Source organism: Pimephales promelas, chromosome 22 (genome assembly GCF_988280905.1).
Source record: "Pimephales promelas chromosome 22, fPimPro1.hap1.1, whole genome shotgun sequence".
NCBI lineage: Eukaryota > Metazoa > Chordata > Actinopteri > Cypriniformes > Leuciscidae > Pimephales > Pimephales promelas.
The window spans coordinates 15,765,957-15,787,613 of NC_142790.1; the positions used below are offsets into that span (position 1 = coordinate 15,765,957).

Consider the following 21,657-nt stretch of genomic DNA (forward strand, 5'->3'; position numbering starts at 1 on the left):
TAAAAAAAATAATAATGTTGGTTTAACTTAAAAAATGAAGTAACCTGATTCCCTTAATTTTAAGTTTATTGAAATGGAAAAATTGAGTTAATACAACGAAGGAGATTGATTTAACCATCAGAAACTCAAAATATCATGTTATCTGAACTAAATCAATTATTTAAGTTGATTTGACAAAAGAAAAAAATGTTGTGATTACAAATCATGAAAATATTTTTTTTTTTACAGTGAATAATGTGGTTAGACATATTTGTTCGTGTAGCCTATATGTTTTAATTTTAAAAGTGTATTATTTAATCCTTTTTTTTAGTAAATGCAATACATCAATATTTATTCTAGTGATCACTCATATTTCAGATCTCCTGTTGATTAGTTTGTGTGTGTGTGTGTGTGTGTGTGGGCGTGTGTCATTCAATAGCATGTGACTGTCTGTGTGTTTCTTCCTCTCAGGTCTATGGAAATGCAGGATCTAGCTAGTCCACACAGCCGAGTAAGTGGAAGCAGTGAGTCCCCAAACGGTCCCAACATCGACAACTCGCATATAAATAACAATTCCATGACACCAAATGGCACTGAAGGTACGTTTTCTCAACCTCCCGTTGGTCTTATACCTTCATTACTGTGCTACAGCACACTATTTTTAACATCCTTTGCATAGCATTTATGCTATTGTGAAAAGTTAATCTGTGTTAAACATCTAATTGTTTTTGCTCTGATGGATATGTTTTGCTCTTATGAGTCAAACATCACCATTGTTAATAATAAATATATATGTGAATGTGTTTCCCTGACCTTGCTGTAATATTTTAATTCTAAATGTTTAAACAAATTATTCTTCATGCAACAGTGCACTTTTAGAACTACATGAATACGTGCACTATATAAACTGTAGATCTTTCTGTGTTTTCACAGATCATGTTACAGCCCATAAAAATTGTATTCAGCTCTGAAGTAGTTTACATAATGTAATCTTGACTGTGGTTTTTCTCCATTTCTGTAGTGATAAGCCCCAACCTGTGACAGTGCAGATTGTCATGTGTCCTGTCCCGTTCTTTCTCCCCATAGGTGATAACATCACTATGCTTACCACAGCTGACTGGTTGTTAAGTTCTAGTTCACAGTCCGCTGCAGGTTTGTGCAGTTCTGGCGAAACGATGAAAGGCCAATACTTGGCGTCACATGTGAAACTACACACGCTTTATAGTCATTTCACTCTGCCAATTCAAATCTGATTAAAAGCCGATTGGATGTGCTCACATCTCTTCAACTATTGTGCCTTTCATTTGGACTCTTGTTTGGCATTCTGTGTTGTGTTATGGTGAATCTGTTGAAAGCATGGTTTGAGACTTTTTGGCTTTGATTCCATTCTTTCAATGAATGGTGGTGAAGCTGTGGGCACGCGTAATGTGCGTTTAGCCTTTTTATTTTGATGTTCTGCAGGACGGTTTTATGGTTATGTGTGGTATGTGATAAGACTTGACTGCACTAGTTTCTGCATGTGCCGTGCCGCTATTTTCCCGTATCCCTTCGAGAAGGAGGGGTGGGGGGAGCGTTGGTACGCATTCAAACCGCTCCTCATCGACATGTGTTCCTTTGAGGGAGAGCATAGCTGCAACATGTTCGACATGACAAGCTGATGGCTACCTCAGCCGTGAGGGATTTCAGTGGGCATGACTCTGTACCCACATAGAGAATTTTGTTTTCATAAATGTAAACCTGCACCCCACCCCCTCCTGAGACAGAGATGGATTCATTTCAAAGATCCGGGCCTGTCTAAACGCTGTGAAATCGTCTCCTGGTTGCCCTCATTGTAGTTCGAGAGGTTGGGTCAAAACCTTTTTTTATACACCATGCATTGCCTTGACATATCAATTATGATGCACGTCCATGCATTCCACAGTTTATTCCTGCCATTAAATTCCACCTTTTTTTGCCTGTTTTCCCTTGATGCTACATAAAACCCTTCCGGTAAGAAATCAAGTGACTAACCCTTTAGAATAGATCAGTTGGCATTAAATAAAAGGTCAACTTTCAATGTAGAAAAAGTAATCTTAAAAAAAACAACCATATGTATATACTGTCATTCAAAAGTTTGGGGTTGGTAAGATTTTGGTGTTTGTAAATCTCCTATGCTCACCAAGGGTGCTTTTTTTATTTAAGCAGTAATATTTTGGGATATTATTAATTTTAAATATATATTTTTTTATTTTTAAATATTCAACAACCATTAGTCAAGTCTTCAGTGTCACATAATATGCTGATTTGCTGCACAAGAAACATTTTTTATGTTATTATTTTATTATTATGTTGATGCCAGTTGTGCTACTTAGCAATTTTAGTAATAATAAAATAAAAATGATAGAAAAAAAACGTATTGACCCCAAACTTTTGAACATTGTTTCATGTCTTTCTGTCAGAAGTAGATTGGAGAGGTTTTTGCATTTAAATAAGATGTATTATGGCTGTTGTCCTTAAATCAACACCCGAGCTGTGTGTATTGGAAGGGAATTGTCCTTGTCTTATTTGTAAAAGAGATTAGCTTTAATTATTGGCCTCTCCTGTGAGTTAGCTAGGACAGAACTGTGGAACCCTGAAAGCTCTATTATCTCAATAGAAACCCCAGTGCATTACATCCTTACAAAACCCAACCTCCTAATGATGCTTTCACATTGTGAGCCAATGAAACAATCTGGATGAGCACTTTGACAATTACAGAAGTTTGTTTTTCTGCTATGCTTTAAATTTGCACATTACCTTGAGATTAAGTATGTTGGTTTTACAAGCAGAGAGGCGTTTGCCTGTAGTGTGACTGACTAGTGCTAGTGCTGTGCCACAAATGCTCTGCTTTCCTTCTGTTTGCAGTTAAAACAGAGCCAATGAGCAGCAGTGAAATCGCCACCTCTGTAGCAGACGGCTCTCTAGACAGCTTCTCAGGATCAGGTACGGCACGCACACACTCAAAGCTGTAGAGCTGACTGGTGGGAGATGATCCCAGAGATGGGTTACTGATAAGCAGAGGCCCAGGAAGTGTCCCTGTGGCTGGGGTTCTAGTAGCATGAGGCTCTGTCTCAGTTCCCATGCCAACAGGCGTTGAGTTATGAACCTCCCAGCCCCCTTCTCGGCCATAATCGAGTGACACCCTGTCACCGTGGCCCTCACACTTTTAGATGCATGATTCAGGCTTTCTAAATCGTTGAACTTTGGATTTAATTTTGATAACTGTAAGACGTTGTATTAGCATAATATATGTGTGTGTAGCGTGTATAATTATTTTGTATATATAAATACACACATGTATATATTTAAGAAAAATGTGTTATTAATATATCGAATATTTATATTTATGTATAATATTAATTTTGTATATATATATATATATATAAAGTATATACATGAAAATATTTCTTAAATATATACATGAGTGTGTATTTATATATACAAAATAATTATACACACTACACACACACATATTATGTAAACACAAACTTTTATTTTGGATGCGATTAATCGCGATTAATCGTTTCACAGAAAAACAGCTCACTTGCACCCTGTCAAAAATGTTACACTCTCAATGGTCTTTCTTCAAACTTGCGCATACAAATTTAGATAGATCGACTTCATGTTATAGACTCCTCACATTACTTACTAAGCAAATGCAAAAACTTTTCATGGAGTATTACATTCCTGCTAATTTGTCTTATTTCCCTACCTATTTGACTAAGTACCTGATACCTTTATGTTAGACTCTTATAATTCATGGCTCGGACTTCTATCTCTGAGAATATGAATGAAATGAAGTCATTTGAGACTGTTATATACTCGAGGGATGCAGTTGTGCAGAGGTTCTGTGTTTGCCCAGACCAGGTGCTGAAGTGTGGGGGAAAAGGCTTCGTTTTCAGGGCACTGAGAATACAGTTACATCGAGCAAGAGCTACATGTACTTAACTAGCCCTTACTTTAGATGTCACAGCCAATTATTCACAAAATCACAATATTCATAATACCTTCAACCCAAAGAAAGACATCCAAACCCTATAAATGGTAATGCACAAAGGACCTAGGCTTATATCTAGCAATCTATAAATGGCAATAGCCAGCCTAATAGTATTATTAGTAGTGGTTATTTAAAAAAAAAAAAAAGAAAGTCGAATACTTACAATTAAAAGTTTCTTTATATTTGTTCTAGGGCTGTCAGTTAAAACGTTATTAACGGCGTTAACACAAACCCGTTTTAACGGCGTCAATTTTTTCGTCGACCAAAGCGCAAGTGGATCTAGCTAGACCGGAAACAAAACAACAGGCACGCCGCACACACTCGTTTGGGCTTGCGAGCCAGCCAAATAGTTGGTTAACGTTATGTTTTGAGTAGATGACGAGCGCGAGACGCCGAAATGGATGCCAATAAGATTCTGAATGGAAACTTTACTAAAAAAGTTGCCAAATGGTTCAATTGACAAGACCAAAGTGATCTGTGTGTTTTGTCGTTGTGAACGCAGCACGTCCAGTCTAAAATACCACTTGATTGCCAGGCGCACACACACACAGATGATGCGAATTCTCCGCCCCCTCGTCAATATCAGGACCTCGTCAGTATTTCTTTCACCCTTTTATTGGTGGGCAGTGTTACGTTGTGTGAGAGATTATTTGCTCCAAGTGAGAAGTGTTGAACACCGTATATGCCAATGTTGTTTTCAATAAAAAAAAATAAAAAACATTTGCACAAAGCAATCCAATCCACTTTTCCATGTTGATAAGGGCATTAAAATAAGAAAAAAATAATGTGAGAAAAAGAAATCAAGAGACATTTAGAATAGATAAAAATTTGCGAATTAATCGCGAGTTAACTACGACATTAATGCGATTAATCATGATTAAATATTTTAATCGTTTGACGGCGCTAATTTTTTTTCTTATTATTATTGCTGTTGTTGTTAAACATAAATTAATATTAATAATAATAGATTTTTTTTTAGAAAATTCCATTTTTGAAATGTAAAAGGTAGGCCGTGAAAGGTACCTTTTAAGGGCACTACAATTTGAGCGCAAGTTCCCAGACTTAAGTCATGCATTCACTGGCACATCAAAAGATCTCATGTTGCTCTTTGGTGTTTGTGTGAGTTAACTGAATGGCCCTCCACACCGTCATTAAGGGCTGGGAACCACGGGGCCGGTATGTGTCTAATGAAGGCTCCTTATGTGTACTACTTACCTGTAATCAGGCCTGATGATTTCTCATTGTACAGTCCACTTTAAACCCTCTCCAGTGTGCACAGCTATACATCATTCCCAGCTCTGTGTGTGTGCGTGTTTGTGGACACTAGGCCTTTCCATCCGGTGTATTTTTTTTTTTTTTTTTTATGTATACAAGTCAGCAGAAAAACGCTCCCATATTACCTGATTATTTTCCTTCGTTATTGCTCTTAATTTATCAACCTAAAATAAGGTTAGTGAAATAAATAGTGTAATGCAATGTAATTACTGTTTCCTTGGATTCCAGAAGTTCTGTTGGCAAAGAATAATATTTGCCTTATTTTTTAATGTTCGAATGTGCTTGCCTCTTTTCTTTTTAACTCTCCACAGCCATTGGAACCAGTGGCTTCAGCCCAAGACAAACTCACCAGTTCTCTCCCCAGATTTACCCTTCCAAGTAAGGCTTCTTTTATTTTTCTTTAAAAAATAAGCAGCATCCAACTTCATTTGGGCCTTTAATTAGATCCTTCTGCCAGATTCTGGACTCTCCAGCTGCTTTGTTTTCATTGATGTCTGCAGCTTGCATATTCCAAAATCTGTTGTAATTATTATCTTGCGAAAATTTCCCGTGTGATTTATTTTTCTTTCGCAATGTATATCAGCTGCTTAATGGCTCGAGTTTTCTACGTTGCACAGCTTGGCCAAATATTTATGATTAAGTAGCAGAATCACACAGAATTTGTCTTTGAGCAAATTTTACGAGATGGGCTTTTGGGTAAAACTACACGTCTCTCTTTTCTCTTACTTTGCTCTCAAATAGCAGACCCTATCCACACATTCTTCCGACTCCTTCCGCCCAAAATATGGCCGCGTACGGACAGACGCAATACACCACAGGAATGCAGCAGGCTGCTGCCTATGGCACGTACTCTCAGCCAGGCCAGCCCTACGGGATTCCAGCCTATGGTAACTCATTCACTTTATTCTTTTCTATGCCTTAAAGCTTTTTGTTTGGGCTTTGCTTTTCACTCAAGCAGATGAACTCCCACCCTTACAACACATTTCTAGGTCACACTTTATATTTGGTGTCTTAAACCACTATGTAGTAGCATCCAAAAATAACTACAATGTACTTATTGTATTGATGTTGTATTGCAAAACACTTGTGCTGCTATTGAGGTGGAATATGGATACGTTTAGAGACAGGTTTGGTGGTATCGGTGGGGGAAAACAGAAAGGAAGGGTCAAAAGTGTAATCATTGCTGTAATTACATAAATAATTAAATTCAGGTAATTATTATCATAATGTAAATACATAAGTGCGTTGTGTCAAATCATTAATTAAAATGTTTGTACATAGTAGTTAAAGACACCTAATATATAAAGACCGCCATACCCAGACAGCAAACTGACATTGAATCAACGTGGAAACGACGTCCCTCATGACATCGAAACAACGCTGATCTGACATTGTTTTGCTCATCGAATTAATGTTGAACCAACGTCAGACATTCAGACAAAGCTAAATGAAAATTGGTAATTGGTTTGCAATTGGTTTGCTTTCCTAACGTTGAAACAACGTTGATTTCATGTTGATTTTCCGTTAGTTTTGAAGAATGACGCGTCTGACGTTGGTTCAACGTTAATTCGATGAGCAAAACAATGCCAGATCAATGTTGTTTCGATGTCATTTTTCCACATTGATTCAATGTCAGTTTGCTATCTGGGTATTATATTTTCCGCCATAATACAATACAATACGTTAATATGGACTGATGGAATCTTTATTAAAAGGTGTGAGTGCAAATGTTTCAGAATTTTGGTCATTTTTAAAATGTATTTTAATTTATTTATTTGCAGACAGTGATTGAAATTTGAACATCTTTATAAACAATGTCATGTTTTTGTCAATAATGTTTAGCCTACTTCGCAAACATTACATTAGCTAACTTTTTAAACCTTACTACCAGGTTTATTGTACATACCCCACTTTTCAGATATTTCCTTTTTTTTTTGGTGAAAACAGGCCAATATTTAATGTTTATTGGCTCCTCCATTGATGCAGTTTATTAAACTGAAAGTCATAAAATGAGACGCAGGTTAGCTTTTAGCACTTAAAGATTAATTCTAAAGCTTAGCTAACAATGTACTGATCACTAAGATTATGCTAACGCTTACCTCAGCCCTTAGCAGCTCCTTTTCCCACCTTCAGTCGAAACTTGGGACTCTGCTGACCTTTTGTTTTGCGTTTGCAGACTCAGTGACTCCCCCTGACAGTTGCTAATTTCATGCTAGTTCGACAGATATGGGAGATATAAAGATTTCAGTTTATCCTGTACACACTGAACCCAACTCAACCTGGAAATGTTTTTCCAAGGGTTTTGAACGTTGTGAAACCTTTTGCGAAAATATGCGCACAGATAATGTTGTTTAGGTAGAACAATCTCGAATATTCTCCCGAGAGTTCACATGTTTGTTTGAGTGGAAGCAAAATGCAAACCTTCATTGGGCCTGATTCAATCTAATCAAAAAAAAATGGTTTGTTTTAACTCCTACCAGCAAATTCTTGGAAATCTGTGTTGGGTTTGGCGCAAACACTTCAATGCAAAGGTTGCTTGAACCATGGCCCTTTGCGAAACAAGCCACCATTATCTTTCATTTTTGATTAAAGTGGAAAGAGTATCACTGAGGATTGTGCATCATGCTGCTCTGATGTCACTAACTGATTTAGGTCCATTGTGGGCAGGCATCAAGACAGAGGGTGGATTGACCCAGGCCCAGTCTCCAGGCCAGAGTGGTTTCCTCAGCTATAGTTCCAGCTTCTCTACGCCTCAGACGGGACAAGCGCCCTACAGTTACCAGATGCAAGGTCAGGATCACCCTCTTCTCTTTTCCCTTTTTGCTCTTCCCAATGCAGTGACAAAATAGAGCGGTGATTCCTCTCAAGCCCCCTTCAAAAGAGGACGCAATTAATGGCAGACACGGACCAATTCGTAACATCCCCGAGCAGATGGTTGTATTAGGTTGTAGTTGGACACAGTCTTTTTTGCATTAGGCCTGAAGAGAAACAACACAGATGGAAAAAATCCCTTTTTTCCTCTTTAAGACCAATCTTTTTCTACTTCGCACTTGGCCATGTACGTTCTCAAGTACTCTCGTATTTGAGGTCAGTTCATGGAAGTCACACTTGCGCACTGGGAATTAAACGTGCATCAAGCAAATTTCCTGCCACCCAGTGTTTTTTTCTTATCGTTTTGTTTTTTCTGAGACATTGTCCCAGCTCCAAAGCCAACAGTCTTTTTCTGTCGTTCCGTTTCTCCCTCTAGTGTTTTCCTTCGGGCCTCCAACGGTTAGTGCTGGTTTGAGCTCTCTAATCTCCAAATAATGTGTGACAGTAGAAACATCTCCTTGTTTTTGAAATCTCTCCAGAGCATCTCACAATAAATAATGTGACATATGTGGTCTGTGGAAGCTTCTTTTCCATGCCTCGTAAGTAGAAATGTTCTGTTACTGCTGATGCTGCTCCAACACTAGGGTTGTAAGTGTTACCCTGCTCCGACCGCAGAAGTTTAAAGGCCTGTTCACACCGCTCAAGTCCAATAAGACTGAATGTCATGAAAGTATAGAACCCAAAGTGTGCATCAAATCTATTATATTCACAAGGTGATCTAAGACAATTTTGGAATAATTTTGGGAATAAGGACCTTGTTTAGCTTCCAGATGATAAAAAATTGACCTAGTTGTCAAATAAAAGCACTTGAATGCTCATCACAAAAGGATATTTTGGACTTTGTAGATATGTTTTGTATCATTTAAAAATTTTATGTTAAGCTTCCAGATGATAAAAAATCGACCTAGTTGTCAAATAAAAGCACTTGAATGCTCATCACAATAGGATATTTTGGACTTTGTAGAGATGTTTTGTATCATTTAAAAATTTTATGTTAAGATAAAATTTTTACATAAAATTTAAAATTTAACATACAATTTTTAAATGATACAAAACATCTCTACAAAGTCCAAAATATCCTATTGTGATGAGCATTCAAGTGCTTTTATTTGACAACTAGGTCGATTTTTTTTATCATCTGGAAGCTAAACAAGGTCCTTATTCCCAAAATAATTCCAAAACTGTCTCAGATCACTTGAATGCTCATCACAATAGGATATTTTGGACTTTGTAGAGATGTTTTGTATCATTTAAAAATGTTATGTTAAGTTAATGTTTATTCATTTTGTCTGTTTTTGTGCAAAATTTGGTATGAATAGTCCTCAAAGGAATAGTTAACCCAAAAATGAAAATTATGCCATAATTTATTCACCTTTATGTCATTCCAAACCTGAAGATCATCTTCACGCAGCTCTTTTCCGAAAAAAAAATAAGACCATTTCTTTCAAAATTCCTTTTTCACTAAAAATAACAGCATGCTGGTTTGGAATGGAAATAAAAGGTTTTGGAATGTTTGGAACGGAATTAAAATTGTTTGCATAAAATATCCCTTTAACTATCATCTAACAATGCCACTGTGCATAGAGTTTTTTTGTTAATCTGAAACTGAGGTGCCTTCAGTCTTCCTTTCAAAGCCCATGCAGCCATAAACACATTAGCCACTAACTGCAAGAGTAGATGACAGATGACCATTAACCAGGCCAGTCTGTCTCTATTGGCTTCCTCTTTGTGCCTCATCGATTAGGCAGGTCTGGAGAGGAAAAGTCTCAACACGGTAGCCAAATGTAGACCCCCCCATCTATACGATATACCAACTGTTGTCCCATAACCCTCATAGAGCGAGCCTGCACCCAGCTGTCAGAGGGAATACAATTAAATTAATGTTTTTACAGTGCTCTTTCATGTCTAATGGAACGGCACTGGCTTTCTCTGATCACGATCCAGAAATGTAACACAGATGAGGTCTGGAGTCGTCACACATTGTGGGTTTATCATATAGTGTATATATCACAAATTAGTGAGATAATATAATATGGTAATTTGAACAATCTGACAGTATCAAAATTTGAGTGTTAGTGATCAGGCTTTTTTTTAATTTTGTATAAATAAAACAAATAATATTTTGACTTCTAAAGCTGCTTCTTGTGATGTCTATTGAATTATCTACTGGTATGCCACAATTGAATAATTATTGAGTTTCTCAGTAAATATTGTGATTATTTCCTTTGATTCATTCATCTGGATATCAAGTAATTGTAAGATTTATCATTTTTTTTTCATCATTTTCTCACCAAGGCTGCATTTATTTGATCCAAAATACAGTAAAAACTGTAATATTGTGAAATAATTTTTTAAAAAAAATTAAAAAACTGTTTTCTATTTTAATATATTTAAAAAAGTAATTTATTGATGCAATGCTGCAGAGGCTGCAGTGTGTGTGTGTGTGTGTGTGTGTGTGTGTATACACTACCGGCCAAAAGTTTTAGATCGGTAAGATTTTTTGTGTTTTTAAAAGAAGTCTCTTCTGCTCACCAAGGCTGCAATTATTTGATAAAAAAAAAAAACAGTAATATTGTGAAATATTATTACAATTTAAAACAGCGGTTTTCTATGTGAATATATAGTGAAGTGTAATTTATTCCTGTGATCAAAGCTGAATTTACAGCATCATTACTCCAGTCTTCAGTGTCACATGATCCTACAGAAATTATTATAATATGATGCTCAAGAAACATTTATGATTATTATCCATGTTGAAAACAGTTTTTTACATTTTTATTTCAGGATTCTTTGATGAATAGAAAGTTCAAAAGAACAGAATTGATCTGAAATGGAAAACATTAATCACTACCATTCAAAAGTTTGGGGTCAGTAAGAATTTATTTATTTTTTATTTTATGGGGAAAGAAATTAGAAAACAGATCAAAAGTTACAGTAAATACATTTATAATGTTAGAAAAGATTTTAAAGAAATGCTGTTCTTTTGAACTTTCTATTCATCATAGAATTTTGGGGGGGGAAATGGTACACGACTGTTTTCAACATTGAAAGTAATAATTTATGTTTTTTGAGCATAAAATCAGCATATTAGAATGATTTCTGAAGAATCATGTGACACTGAAAACTGATGTGTAATCAGCAACAGTAATTATGTTGAAAATTCAGCTTTCAAATTACATCTTAAAATATATTAAAATAGAAAAAAGTCATTTTAAATTGTCATAATATTTCACAATATTACTGTTTGTCTTTTTTTTTTTCATCAAATAAAGCAGCTTTGGTAAGCAGAAGAGACTTCATTTGATCAAAAAAATCTTACTCATCTTACTCATTTTTTGATTTCATCAAAAAATCTTACTGATCTAAAACTTTTGACCGGTAGTTTATATATATATATGAGCTTTATTGCTTTAATACAGATACAAACTTTTTTAATTAATCTAAATAATGATAATAATCGTAAATATACTGATTTACGTATGATCTTACATTAATAAATATAAATAAATAAATACATAAATTTAGTCCGAATTAATATGAATATAAATAAATGAAACATAAAAGCATGAGCTTTTTTTTTTTTGTGATCAATATTTTTTATTTTAAGTTAACATACCAGATACAAATCAAGGCTCACTGAACTATATACAAACAGATGCCATGAAAACTCTCCACATAATATATATATATATATATATAAATGAAAATAATATACATATATATATATATATATATATATGTATAATAAAGCATGAGCTTTAATTAATAAAGAAATAATAATTTTCTCTAATTTATCTGAGATTTAATTCGCTCTGACATCTATGAATCTTCCTGACAGCCTTTCACTCAGTACATCCAAGTATAAATTAGGATTTAATGTTCCAGTTTCACACCTGTTTGAGCTTTGCTTCCTTTTCCATAAACATAACGGCTCTAGAGCATGAGAGAGGTGCATCTCGCCGATTTTTTTTCTCTCACTAAAAGTAGATGATAATTACAGCAACAATTGTGCCTCCCTCCATTCTGCACACAGTGTGAGAGGAGCAGCAGACTGCTTTTTAAAGAAGCCCATCTGGACTTGATCGCTTGCTCCCTAGAGAGGCCTACAAAACTTCTGCTACAAATATTGTGCACTGATGATAGACATAGCCCATGGCAAGAGGACTGATCAAGCACAGCAAATGGACTCCCAATTGGAGAGGCCATAAGGAGAGCCAGTGTCTCGTCTTGAGTGAACTAACTGGAGCAAGACAGAGCGGAGAAGGGGGAGGAATGGGGGAGTTTTTTTGCCCCTGGGAAAAAACCAGGCCTCTCCCCAGCATGGAGTCATTCTTTTGGGACCGGAGGGGGTCTTGCTTGGCTTTTATGTGGCTCCGGACTCTCTCTGGAGTCAACTGCTTTCCTATGAGTCCTGGCTTTTATGACTTTTTGAACTGTGGATTTAGCTAATTTGTTGTGCAATGGGAGTTTGATGCGTCTCGCTTTAAATGACGGCCCAAGTCTGGAGAGGAAGTCAACAGCTTTTAGAGCACCTCTTGCTGTTATTTAACAGAAAACAAGATGAAAAAATGGAACAAAAGAAATAAACGTGTTGGTTGAGCCAGACAGTAGTCCACAAGTAAAGCTGTTGTATGTTTGTTACAGTCCCCACCCCCTCCCCATTTTCCAGAAGATGAAAGACTTTGCTTCTGTTTTTTTGTTGTTATTGAGAGCTTCTGTACAGCAACCCTTTATTTAAACACATTGAGTTAATTTGTGCCCATTTCATGTTGTGAATGCTGTAAAAGAGATAACTGATGACTCCAAGGTTACCCACAACTTCTAGCAGCAGGTTATGCTCATTAGTTTATCGACAGGTTATGTTACAGTAGTTTGCAAAAGAAAACTTCTGGGAAAATGTTCTAAAACTTATTAAAAGGAATATTCCTTAGTTTTTTGTTTTTTGTTTTTTTTTCTGTAAAGAAGCAAACATTGAGGTTACAGACAGTGAGACACTTTCAATGGAGGTGAAGGGTGCCCGTTTCTGGATTTAAAAGAGGATTTAAAAGAAATAAGAAGCTTTTACTTCTTCTGTTGAAACCTGTGAATCTCTTCAGCTGTAAATTTGTTATCATTAGTATGTATAGTGTTGGTGTAATTCACTAAAACTAATTAAAACTATTAAAATTGTTTTTGTTAATTAAAATAAACATGAAATAAAGGCCTTTGCAAATTACTGTAATAAAATAAGTTTAATTTAAACTACCACAATTTCTAAAACTAAAACTTGATTGAAAGCTAAATAGAGATATACAGTATATATATATATATTTTTAAACTAATACAAATTCCAAAATCACATCGCAAAATAACATATATATATAACACTGTTCTACGGTCATTTTAGTGGTTTGGGGTTATGTTGTCAGGTTTAGTAAGCCATTTACAGAAATCACGTTAAGAAATTATTTGCATCTTATGACTATAATATTGAAACTACGCTCTAAAAAAAGTATGTGTTGGATTTACTTAAAATATACATGCATCATTGTTGTATCATACTTTTGAAGTAATCTCAACTTGGAATAATTTTACTTAAAATTAACAAGAAAACCTTTGTTATATGTACTTAAATATTTAAGTTCATGCAACATTCTTAAAAATATATGTAATGTGATGCATATATTTTTAAGTAAAGAATTTTGCGTGAACTCAAATATTGGAAAAGTTATGAATACTTAATTTTTTGTGTGTTTAATCTAATTATTTTTGTAAGTAATATTTTGTTCAGCCAACGAATCGTTATTTTAATGTTTACAAATTGGCCCTATTCACTCCCATTATAAGTGCCTCTGTTTTTTTTTTTTTTTTTTTTTTTTCGTTGATTGAGCTTAACTTGTACTGAATCCAGAATATTCCTCTAAACCAGTCCCCCCAACCCTCCATTTGAGAATTTCAATGTGATTTGAGAACTTTGACTCCAAGAAACACCTCGAAACACGACGTACCTTCAGGCTGTCTCGCCCCTATAACTCATGTCATGTATGTTATTAAGTCATTAGATGCTATCTCTCCATAGAGATTTAATTACCCAGAAGGTGCTTCTTTGAGCAGCTTGAAAAGAAGACAGATATGCATATTTATTGAGGCCAGATGTCAGGTAAAAAAAGACCTCCCATCTCCCTCCCCCTCGGTCACAACAGTGGCACTGTGTCTGTCATTGTAAAGGTAGCGATGGATGAAATAATAGACCCAACCCCCTTTCCTCTTTCTTTCCGACCATCAGCCAAGATCCAATCACTGATATGGAGAGAGAAAAGATAGAACCACTGTTAAATCCCACCCACCAACACACACACAACCCCTCATGCCCCTATAGTACCTACGTACAAGGCTTTGACTTAAACCTGTACCGGTATAGGCCAATTCACACCACAGAAAAGCGCCAAAAAACAAGTTGACCGTTGGATTTCGAATTTTATGAAAAATAACCGTCATGTTCACTCTGTGACACAGGCAAATGCTCATTTAACATGTTCAGTCGGGTGAAAAAACAAAACGCAGGCAAACTCCGACAAACACTGATCTAACAAACCCCAAAAACGTGTTTTTGCATTTTGTCTGTGCGGTGTGAATTGGCCTTATGTCTCTGCTGTGTTCTATAGAGAGCCTAAGTCCCGCCCCTCCGCTTCCGGCTCATGGGACCTTATTTCTGAAAAAATATGAATGTTAGTCAATGGCGAGAGACAACTTATCTTTTTATTCCGTCTGAACTGTGCCCTCAATTACACATATGATGTTTGTCAATTTAAAAGATAATTCTGAAAGTCAAAAACGTCGCAGTATGTCATACAACAGAAGAGTAACATTTAGTTTTATGTAAAAATCGCTCTGTGAACTACATCTCCTGGGAAGCGAAACGAGATCCGCTGCTCGTGTGTGTGCAGTCTGGTACAAAACACTCAGGTAGGACGGCGTAACGTTACGATTATAACGTAAGACTGTAGAAACAATGACAGACAGCCTCAGTAAAGTTAGCTTCATTCATTGAGAGAAATTGTGCGCCTTTGGGGTTTGTAGTATTTTCACAGTCTTATACCTCAACGGTTTTACATCAAACTGCGACTTTCTTTACTTTAATATGTATCTTTTAAATTGACAAACATCATATGTGTAATTCAGGGCACAATTCAAACCAGATCAAAATGTTTGTTGTCTCTCGCCATTGACTACCATTCAATATTTTTCCAAAATAAGGTCCCATGGTGGTCGACCGGAAGGGGAGGGACTTAGGCTCTCTATTCACTTGCAGTCTTGCTAAAGATAAGTTTCACTTTGTGCAATCTTCATATGACATTCCTGTGAATATGGCTGAAAAAAACACAATTGAATTTTAGATAGAGTGCAACCTTGACACATTAGTAAGTGGTGGGATATTTTGCTAATAAAATGACTGTGCCAAAAGAATAGAGAAGTTTAATATGCCTGGTCTCTATTTATCATCTAAGTGTGCTTTTATTATGTTTTATGATATAAAGGGATAATTCACCCTAAAATGAAAATCCTGTCATCATTTACTCACCCTCAGGTTGTTCCAAACCTGTATGAATTTATTTCTTCTGTTGAACACACAAAAAAAGATATTTTGAACAATGTTGGTAACCAACCAGTTGATGGGCCACATTGACTTCCATAGTATTTTTTTCCCCTATGCTATGTTGCCCATTTGGTTACCCATATTTTTCAAAATCTTACTTTGTGTTCAGCAGAAGAAATTAATCCATAAAGGTTTGGAACAACTTGAGGGTGAGTAAATTATGACAGAATTTGGGTTTTTAGGTGAACTATCCCTTTAAGTGTTTTTCGATATTTCAGTATGGTGAGTGGAGAAAACGAAAACACTGTTTTCAAATCTATCCCGATTAATGCAGACACAGCCAAAGCCTCGTTCGATTCAGTCTTTCTGTGTGTTTTTCATTGTGATTTCTCACCATTATGTCTCCTTCTCTTGTAGGAGGCAGTTTTACAACAACTTCAGGGCTGTACGCTGGAAGCAATTCCCTCACAAACTCAACTGGATTTAATAGTACACAACAGGTAGCTGTAACTGAATTTCTATCTCTGACTATCTAGTCTGTAGCACACGTTGAAATTGTATTTCCTCCATTTGGCACATGGGCTCAGTCAGTATTTTTTCCCCCCTTCCTCCTGTAAGTCTTTATAGAACATGTGTACGCTCGCATAATACTCACATGATATGAATCACTCTAAATGTCTCGACCACTGTACGCAAGGATTACCTCTTGCTCTTTTCGCGTATGAATTATGCCACGAGCAGAGGGGGAAAAAAAGTGAAGACAGATCGCTGTCCAGATGTAGCACACAGGAGACATATGTTCACATTTACGTTTTGGAATCTGCGCTGTAAAGTAGCAGCGTTGTGTGCTGCTATCTCACATTACCGCCTTGATGTCTTTCTGCAGGACTACCCCTCCTACCCAGCTTTTGGCCAGACTCAGTATGCGCAGTATTACAACAGTAGCCCCTACACCTCTCCATACATGACCAGTAACAACACCAGCCCCACCACACCCTCCACCACTGCCACCTACACCCTACAGGAACCTCCATCAGCGATCACCAGCCAGGCCCTCTCAGAGCAACCGGCAGGTAAGAGAGTTCTGTTTGGGGGAAAAGAGGTAACGATTGTGTGATTGGTTGGTTCTGAAACATTAAACACTGGTGGTGCACTAAAATAAATTCATAAATGTTATGGAGTTCCCCGTAAAGAGCTTTACCTGCATTTTGAATTATATATTGGGCTTAGGTTAAGCCTGGATTAGGCCTTAGTTCAATTAGGGCATTTAAGTAGCTTTTATGAATGTGCCTGTTAGAAGGGCTGTCAAACGATTAATCGCATCCAAAATAAAAGTTTGTGTTTACATAATGTATGTGGGTGCACTGTGTATAATTATTTTGTATATATATATAAATACACACACATGCATGTATATTTAAGAAAAAAATATTATTTATATATAAAATATTTATATTTATATATAATATAAATTATAATACAGTATATCCATGAAAATATTTCTTAAATAATTACAAGCATGTGTGTGTATTTATATATATATATATAAAATAATTATACACAGTGCACCCACATATATTATGTAAACACAAACTTTTATTTTGGATGCGATTAATCGCGATTAATCGTTTGACAGCCCTAAAATAAACATTAATGATGTGCATTTATATATTTTAACTGATGTGTTTTAAGATGTGCTTCAAGATTTCGGTTAAGACAGATCAAACATGCATTTTAGTCTGGGACTAGGATTAAAGGAAAAATTTTATTTTTATTTATTTTTTTTTTTTTTTGCCAGTACCTTTCCAATTTTCTTTGTTTTTTACTTACAGTGTGACACTTCTGTAGCTTATCATTGTTTATCAGTATTGTTGAGGGTACAATTACCTGTGTTAATCTTTGAAAATGATTAAAAAATAACAATATCTCAACTTAAATAATTGTATACATTTATAATTCATACATATATATATATATATATATTATAAAGGTTAGAAATATTAATTTTGTATGTAATACAAATCTTTAGCACATTTTAGGAAATCTTTTATATATTTATAATAAATTGTATTTTTATTTTTTTTAGTCACTTGTATAGCATTTAAAATACTTAATTTAGTTTTATTTTTTTAATTATATTTCCCTGGAATGCTGCAAATGCAGACAGTCAGATACTGTACAAACAATGCAACCTTTCAGTACAGTTGGACTATGTATCTGCACTTTCGAAATGATTCTCAGCCAATCAAAGTCAAGGACCGAACTATTACAATATATACAGTATTTCATTCACGTCTTTATTTCCAAAAGCTTGTAAACCCAAATTTAAGAAAGGATGACATAGTGCATAACACCCTCATTGCCATAACTAAAGCTGAAATGGTATCTAGGGTAGAAGGAGATCAGATAAACAGCATGATATTAGAGCATGTGGGCAGATGAGGTAAACGGATCCAGCCACAATGTGAAGGTGAAAGCCTTTTTTATTTTCCTCTTTTGATATACTTTTTGCCTTTCTTTTTTCCTTGCAGGAGAGTACAGTACAATCCACAGTCCATCAACGCCCATTAAAGATTCAGAATCGGATCGATTGCGCCGAGCTTCGGATGGAAAGTCACGTGGCCGGGGAAGGAGGAACAATAACCCATCCCCACCTCCTGACTCTGACCTTGAGGTATTGGACCACTGCCGCTCTCTCCGTGTCTCATGTATAGAGTTCTTCTTGATAATCCCGTTCTGCTCACAGCTCTACCTTTAAAACAATGCACGGACATGTTTAAAGTGGGCTTTCACATGCTCAATCTTACATGTTACGACATGTAAATGCCCCAAACAGAGTTTTTTTGGTGAAAGCTTTGTTTTGCATGCTTCGCTTTGCATGCAAACACCTTAATCGGCATTCTGTCAGTTTATTTAGTGTGCACGTCACATGTTTCGACATGAAGACTAGAGGAAAACCAGATCATTTCACTTGCATGGTTGCGTTTTAGAACGAGCCGATTTCTGATCATCGTCAGCACTCAGAGCTCAACATTAGAATTCAGTTTGGTTTTATTTATATCTTGATCGTAATTGAGCCGCACAGTTCAGATCATGGGTCGTGGTCTTTTCATTAACATGATCTGAATCTCGGGAAGGTTTCGGACCCCATTAGCAAGCTGACATCATGGCATGTTAACAAATCTAGTTAATTAGTTTGTTGGTATCGATTGTGTTAATGCATCAGGGGCAGGGGATGGATGGTCCGGTGGTGGTCCTTCCCGCAGTTGCGGGGTGCTGTGGTGGCCATCAGGGCTGTATATCTACCATTCCCAGGGCACATGAATCCATGCATCCTTCTTATTGACAATCAGATCATCTTGCATGCTAAGTGAGCCATTGATTTTGCTCTTTCTTTTCCCAGCGCGTGTTCATTTGGGACTTGGATGAAACAATCATCGTTTTCCATTCCTTGCTCACAGGATCTTACGCCAACAGATTCGGAAGGGTAAGTGATGTATTTTGAATGCAAACACAGGCAAATATTGCGGCAAAGTTTAGAAAAATACACAGAAAAGGGGTCTGTTTGGGTACAGCGTCCAGCTTCGAGGAACTCAGAGTTCGGAGTAATTGTTTCTTTTTTTAATATGATCGTCGAGGCCTCGCAGGCATTCGGCTCGGCCCGCAGCTGTCTGAGTTATGTGGCTGGTACAGGCGTGGATTACAAACCAGTTGCACCGAGAATGTCCATTGACACTTCTTAAGGGTTTTTTGTCCTTCAGAAACGTCTCATTGTTGGGATTAATTAAGTGTTTACCGAAACCACCCTTTAATGAGTTGATGAAAGTTCTGAAACATGTTTTCAGAAATTCCCTATATATGTTTTTGAAAGAAGGCTGCATTTATTTGACTAAATATAGTGGAATACTACTACCCATATAACTGTTTTCTATTTGAATATATTTTAAAATGTCATTTATTCCTGTGATTTTCTGCGTCTTTAACTCCAGTCTTCAGCGTCACATGATTTCCTTCATAATCATAATCTAATATGCTGATTTTCTGTTCGAGAAACATGAAACATGCTCTGAAAAGTTACATTTTTTTAGGATTCTTTAATTACTAGAAATTTCAGCATTTATTTGAAATAGAAATATTTTGTAACTAGGGCTGTGAAACGATTAATCGCGATTAATCGCATCCAAAATAAAAGTTTGTGTTTACATAATATACGTGTGTGTAGTGTGTATAATTGTTTTGCATGTATAAATACACACACATTTATGTATATATTTAAGAAATATTTGCATGTATATACTTTATATATATTTATACAAAATTAATATTATAAATAAATATAAATATTTGATATATTAATACCATATTTTTCTTAAACACATACATGCATATGTGTGTATTTATATATACAAAATAATTATACACACACAAATATTATCTAAACACAAACTTTTATTTTGGATGCGATTAATCGCGATTAATCGTTTCACAGCCCTATTTGTAATATTATCTTTTTATGTCGTATGCTTCATTTTAAGGCGTTTTTGCTGAATAAAAGTATTAATTTCTGTCCCCAAACGTTTTGTAGTGTATATCAAGCATGTCATATTTTGTGTTATATATCCAAAATGGAAATACAAAAATATGCCTATATATGGTGTGTTAAGTCTAAATTGTTGCATTTATTTATGAGATATTATTGTATCAATACATAATGACAAATTTAGCAGGTTCAAAAGGGTTATGAACATGCAATAAGATCTAGTTTACTTCTTTGGTCATTGTATTTGTTATTTTTATATAAACCATCATAAGCTATATTTGAACTTTCAAAACAAACAATTTGGGAAATACGGCGATCTGAAATTCTCAGGCTTCGCCACTGATCTCATGCTTTTATTTTACTCGTGCAACTGCTCGTTTAATTCTCCAGATTACATTTTCACAAAAATCGCAAAGTCTGGGTTCAACATGCGTGTGTTTTTAAACCCGCTTTGTGTCTGAAGAATGTAGAAAGCTGCTTCCTTGTTTGAGGGAATAAATCACAGACTTGGCATTTTTTGGCTGAGCTTCTTGAAGGGTTTTTTCTTTGTGGTGAGTGTAGATGACAGCAGCGCTCGGATGTCAGTGGAACGGGGCCCGGCGGCTGGTTTGTTCTCTTTGTTCCTCAGGCAGGGTGTTTGATGGGGGTGGTGTTTTGTTTTAAGGGTGAGGGAGCCCTGGCCCTCGACCCTGCACTGTTTATTTACTTTATCTTGGCTGAGCATGCTGGGTAAAGAAGCAAAACTCTGAGAGCGCCTCAATCGCATCACACACACACACAACTGAGCCTTTGGTCACCCCTCTGATTTTAAGGCATTTTTCACAAGCCGATTTATAATTTGACGGCGAGCCCCCATCAGAACTTCTCTTCCTCTCTGCTCTAAAAATCTGATTACAAGTTGTCCTTTTCTCATGTTATAATTATTGCCTACTGGGATTTGATTGGCCAGAGGAACATATTACAAGAATTTGAATGGAGAATTAATTTCCAATTTTATGTTATTACGTTTATACATACATATTGGAGTCAAATTTGAAATGTTTAAAAGTTGGGGTCTGTAAGATCTGTTATACTTTTACTCAGCAAGAACGCATTTTTTACTAGGGCTGCCAAAAGATTAATCCAAAATAAAAGTTTGTGTTTACATAATATATGTGGGTACACTGTGTATAATTATTTTATATATATATATATATATATATATATAAATACACACACATGCTTGTATATATTTAAGAAATATTTTCTTGTATATACTGTATATAGATTTATATATAATTTGTATTATATATAAATATAAATATTTTATATATATATTTTTAAATATACATGCATGTGTGTGTATTTATATATATATATACACACAATATAATTATACACAGTGCATCCACATATTATATT

The 21,657-nt window shown here is 35.7% G+C and overlaps 1 protein-coding gene across 11 annotated transcripts in view; it reads left to right on the plus strand.

Annotated features, from left to right (window-relative positions):
* eya1 (EYA transcriptional coactivator and phosphatase 1) overlaps positions 1-21,657 on the plus strand; it is a 136,179-nt gene that overhangs the window by 92,996 nt on the left and 21,526 nt on the right. For 4 of the 11 annotated variants that reach the window (XM_089125596.1, XM_089125598.1, XM_089125597.1 and 1 more), the window contains 10 exons: positions 451-578; positions 1,066-1,131; positions 2,863-2,940; positions 5,581-5,647; positions 6,011-6,156; positions 7,922-8,059; positions 16,134-16,216; positions 16,603-16,789; positions 18,248-18,390; positions 19,120-19,203. In XM_089125596.1, the coding sequence (XP_088981722.1) occupies positions 455-578; positions 1,066-1,131; positions 2,863-2,940; positions 5,581-5,647; positions 6,011-6,156; positions 7,922-8,059; positions 16,134-16,216; positions 16,603-16,789; positions 18,248-18,390; positions 19,120-19,203 (1,116 nt within the window). In that variant the 5' untranslated portion in view covers positions 451-454. The remainder of the gene's footprint in view (positions 1-450; positions 579-1,065; positions 1,132-2,862; positions 2,941-5,580; positions 5,648-6,010; positions 6,157-7,921; positions 8,060-16,133; positions 16,217-16,602; positions 16,790-18,247; positions 18,391-19,119; positions 19,204-21,657) is intronic. The other 7 variants (XM_089125602.1, XM_089125601.1, XM_089125599.1 and 4 more) reach the window with 6 other exon arrangements.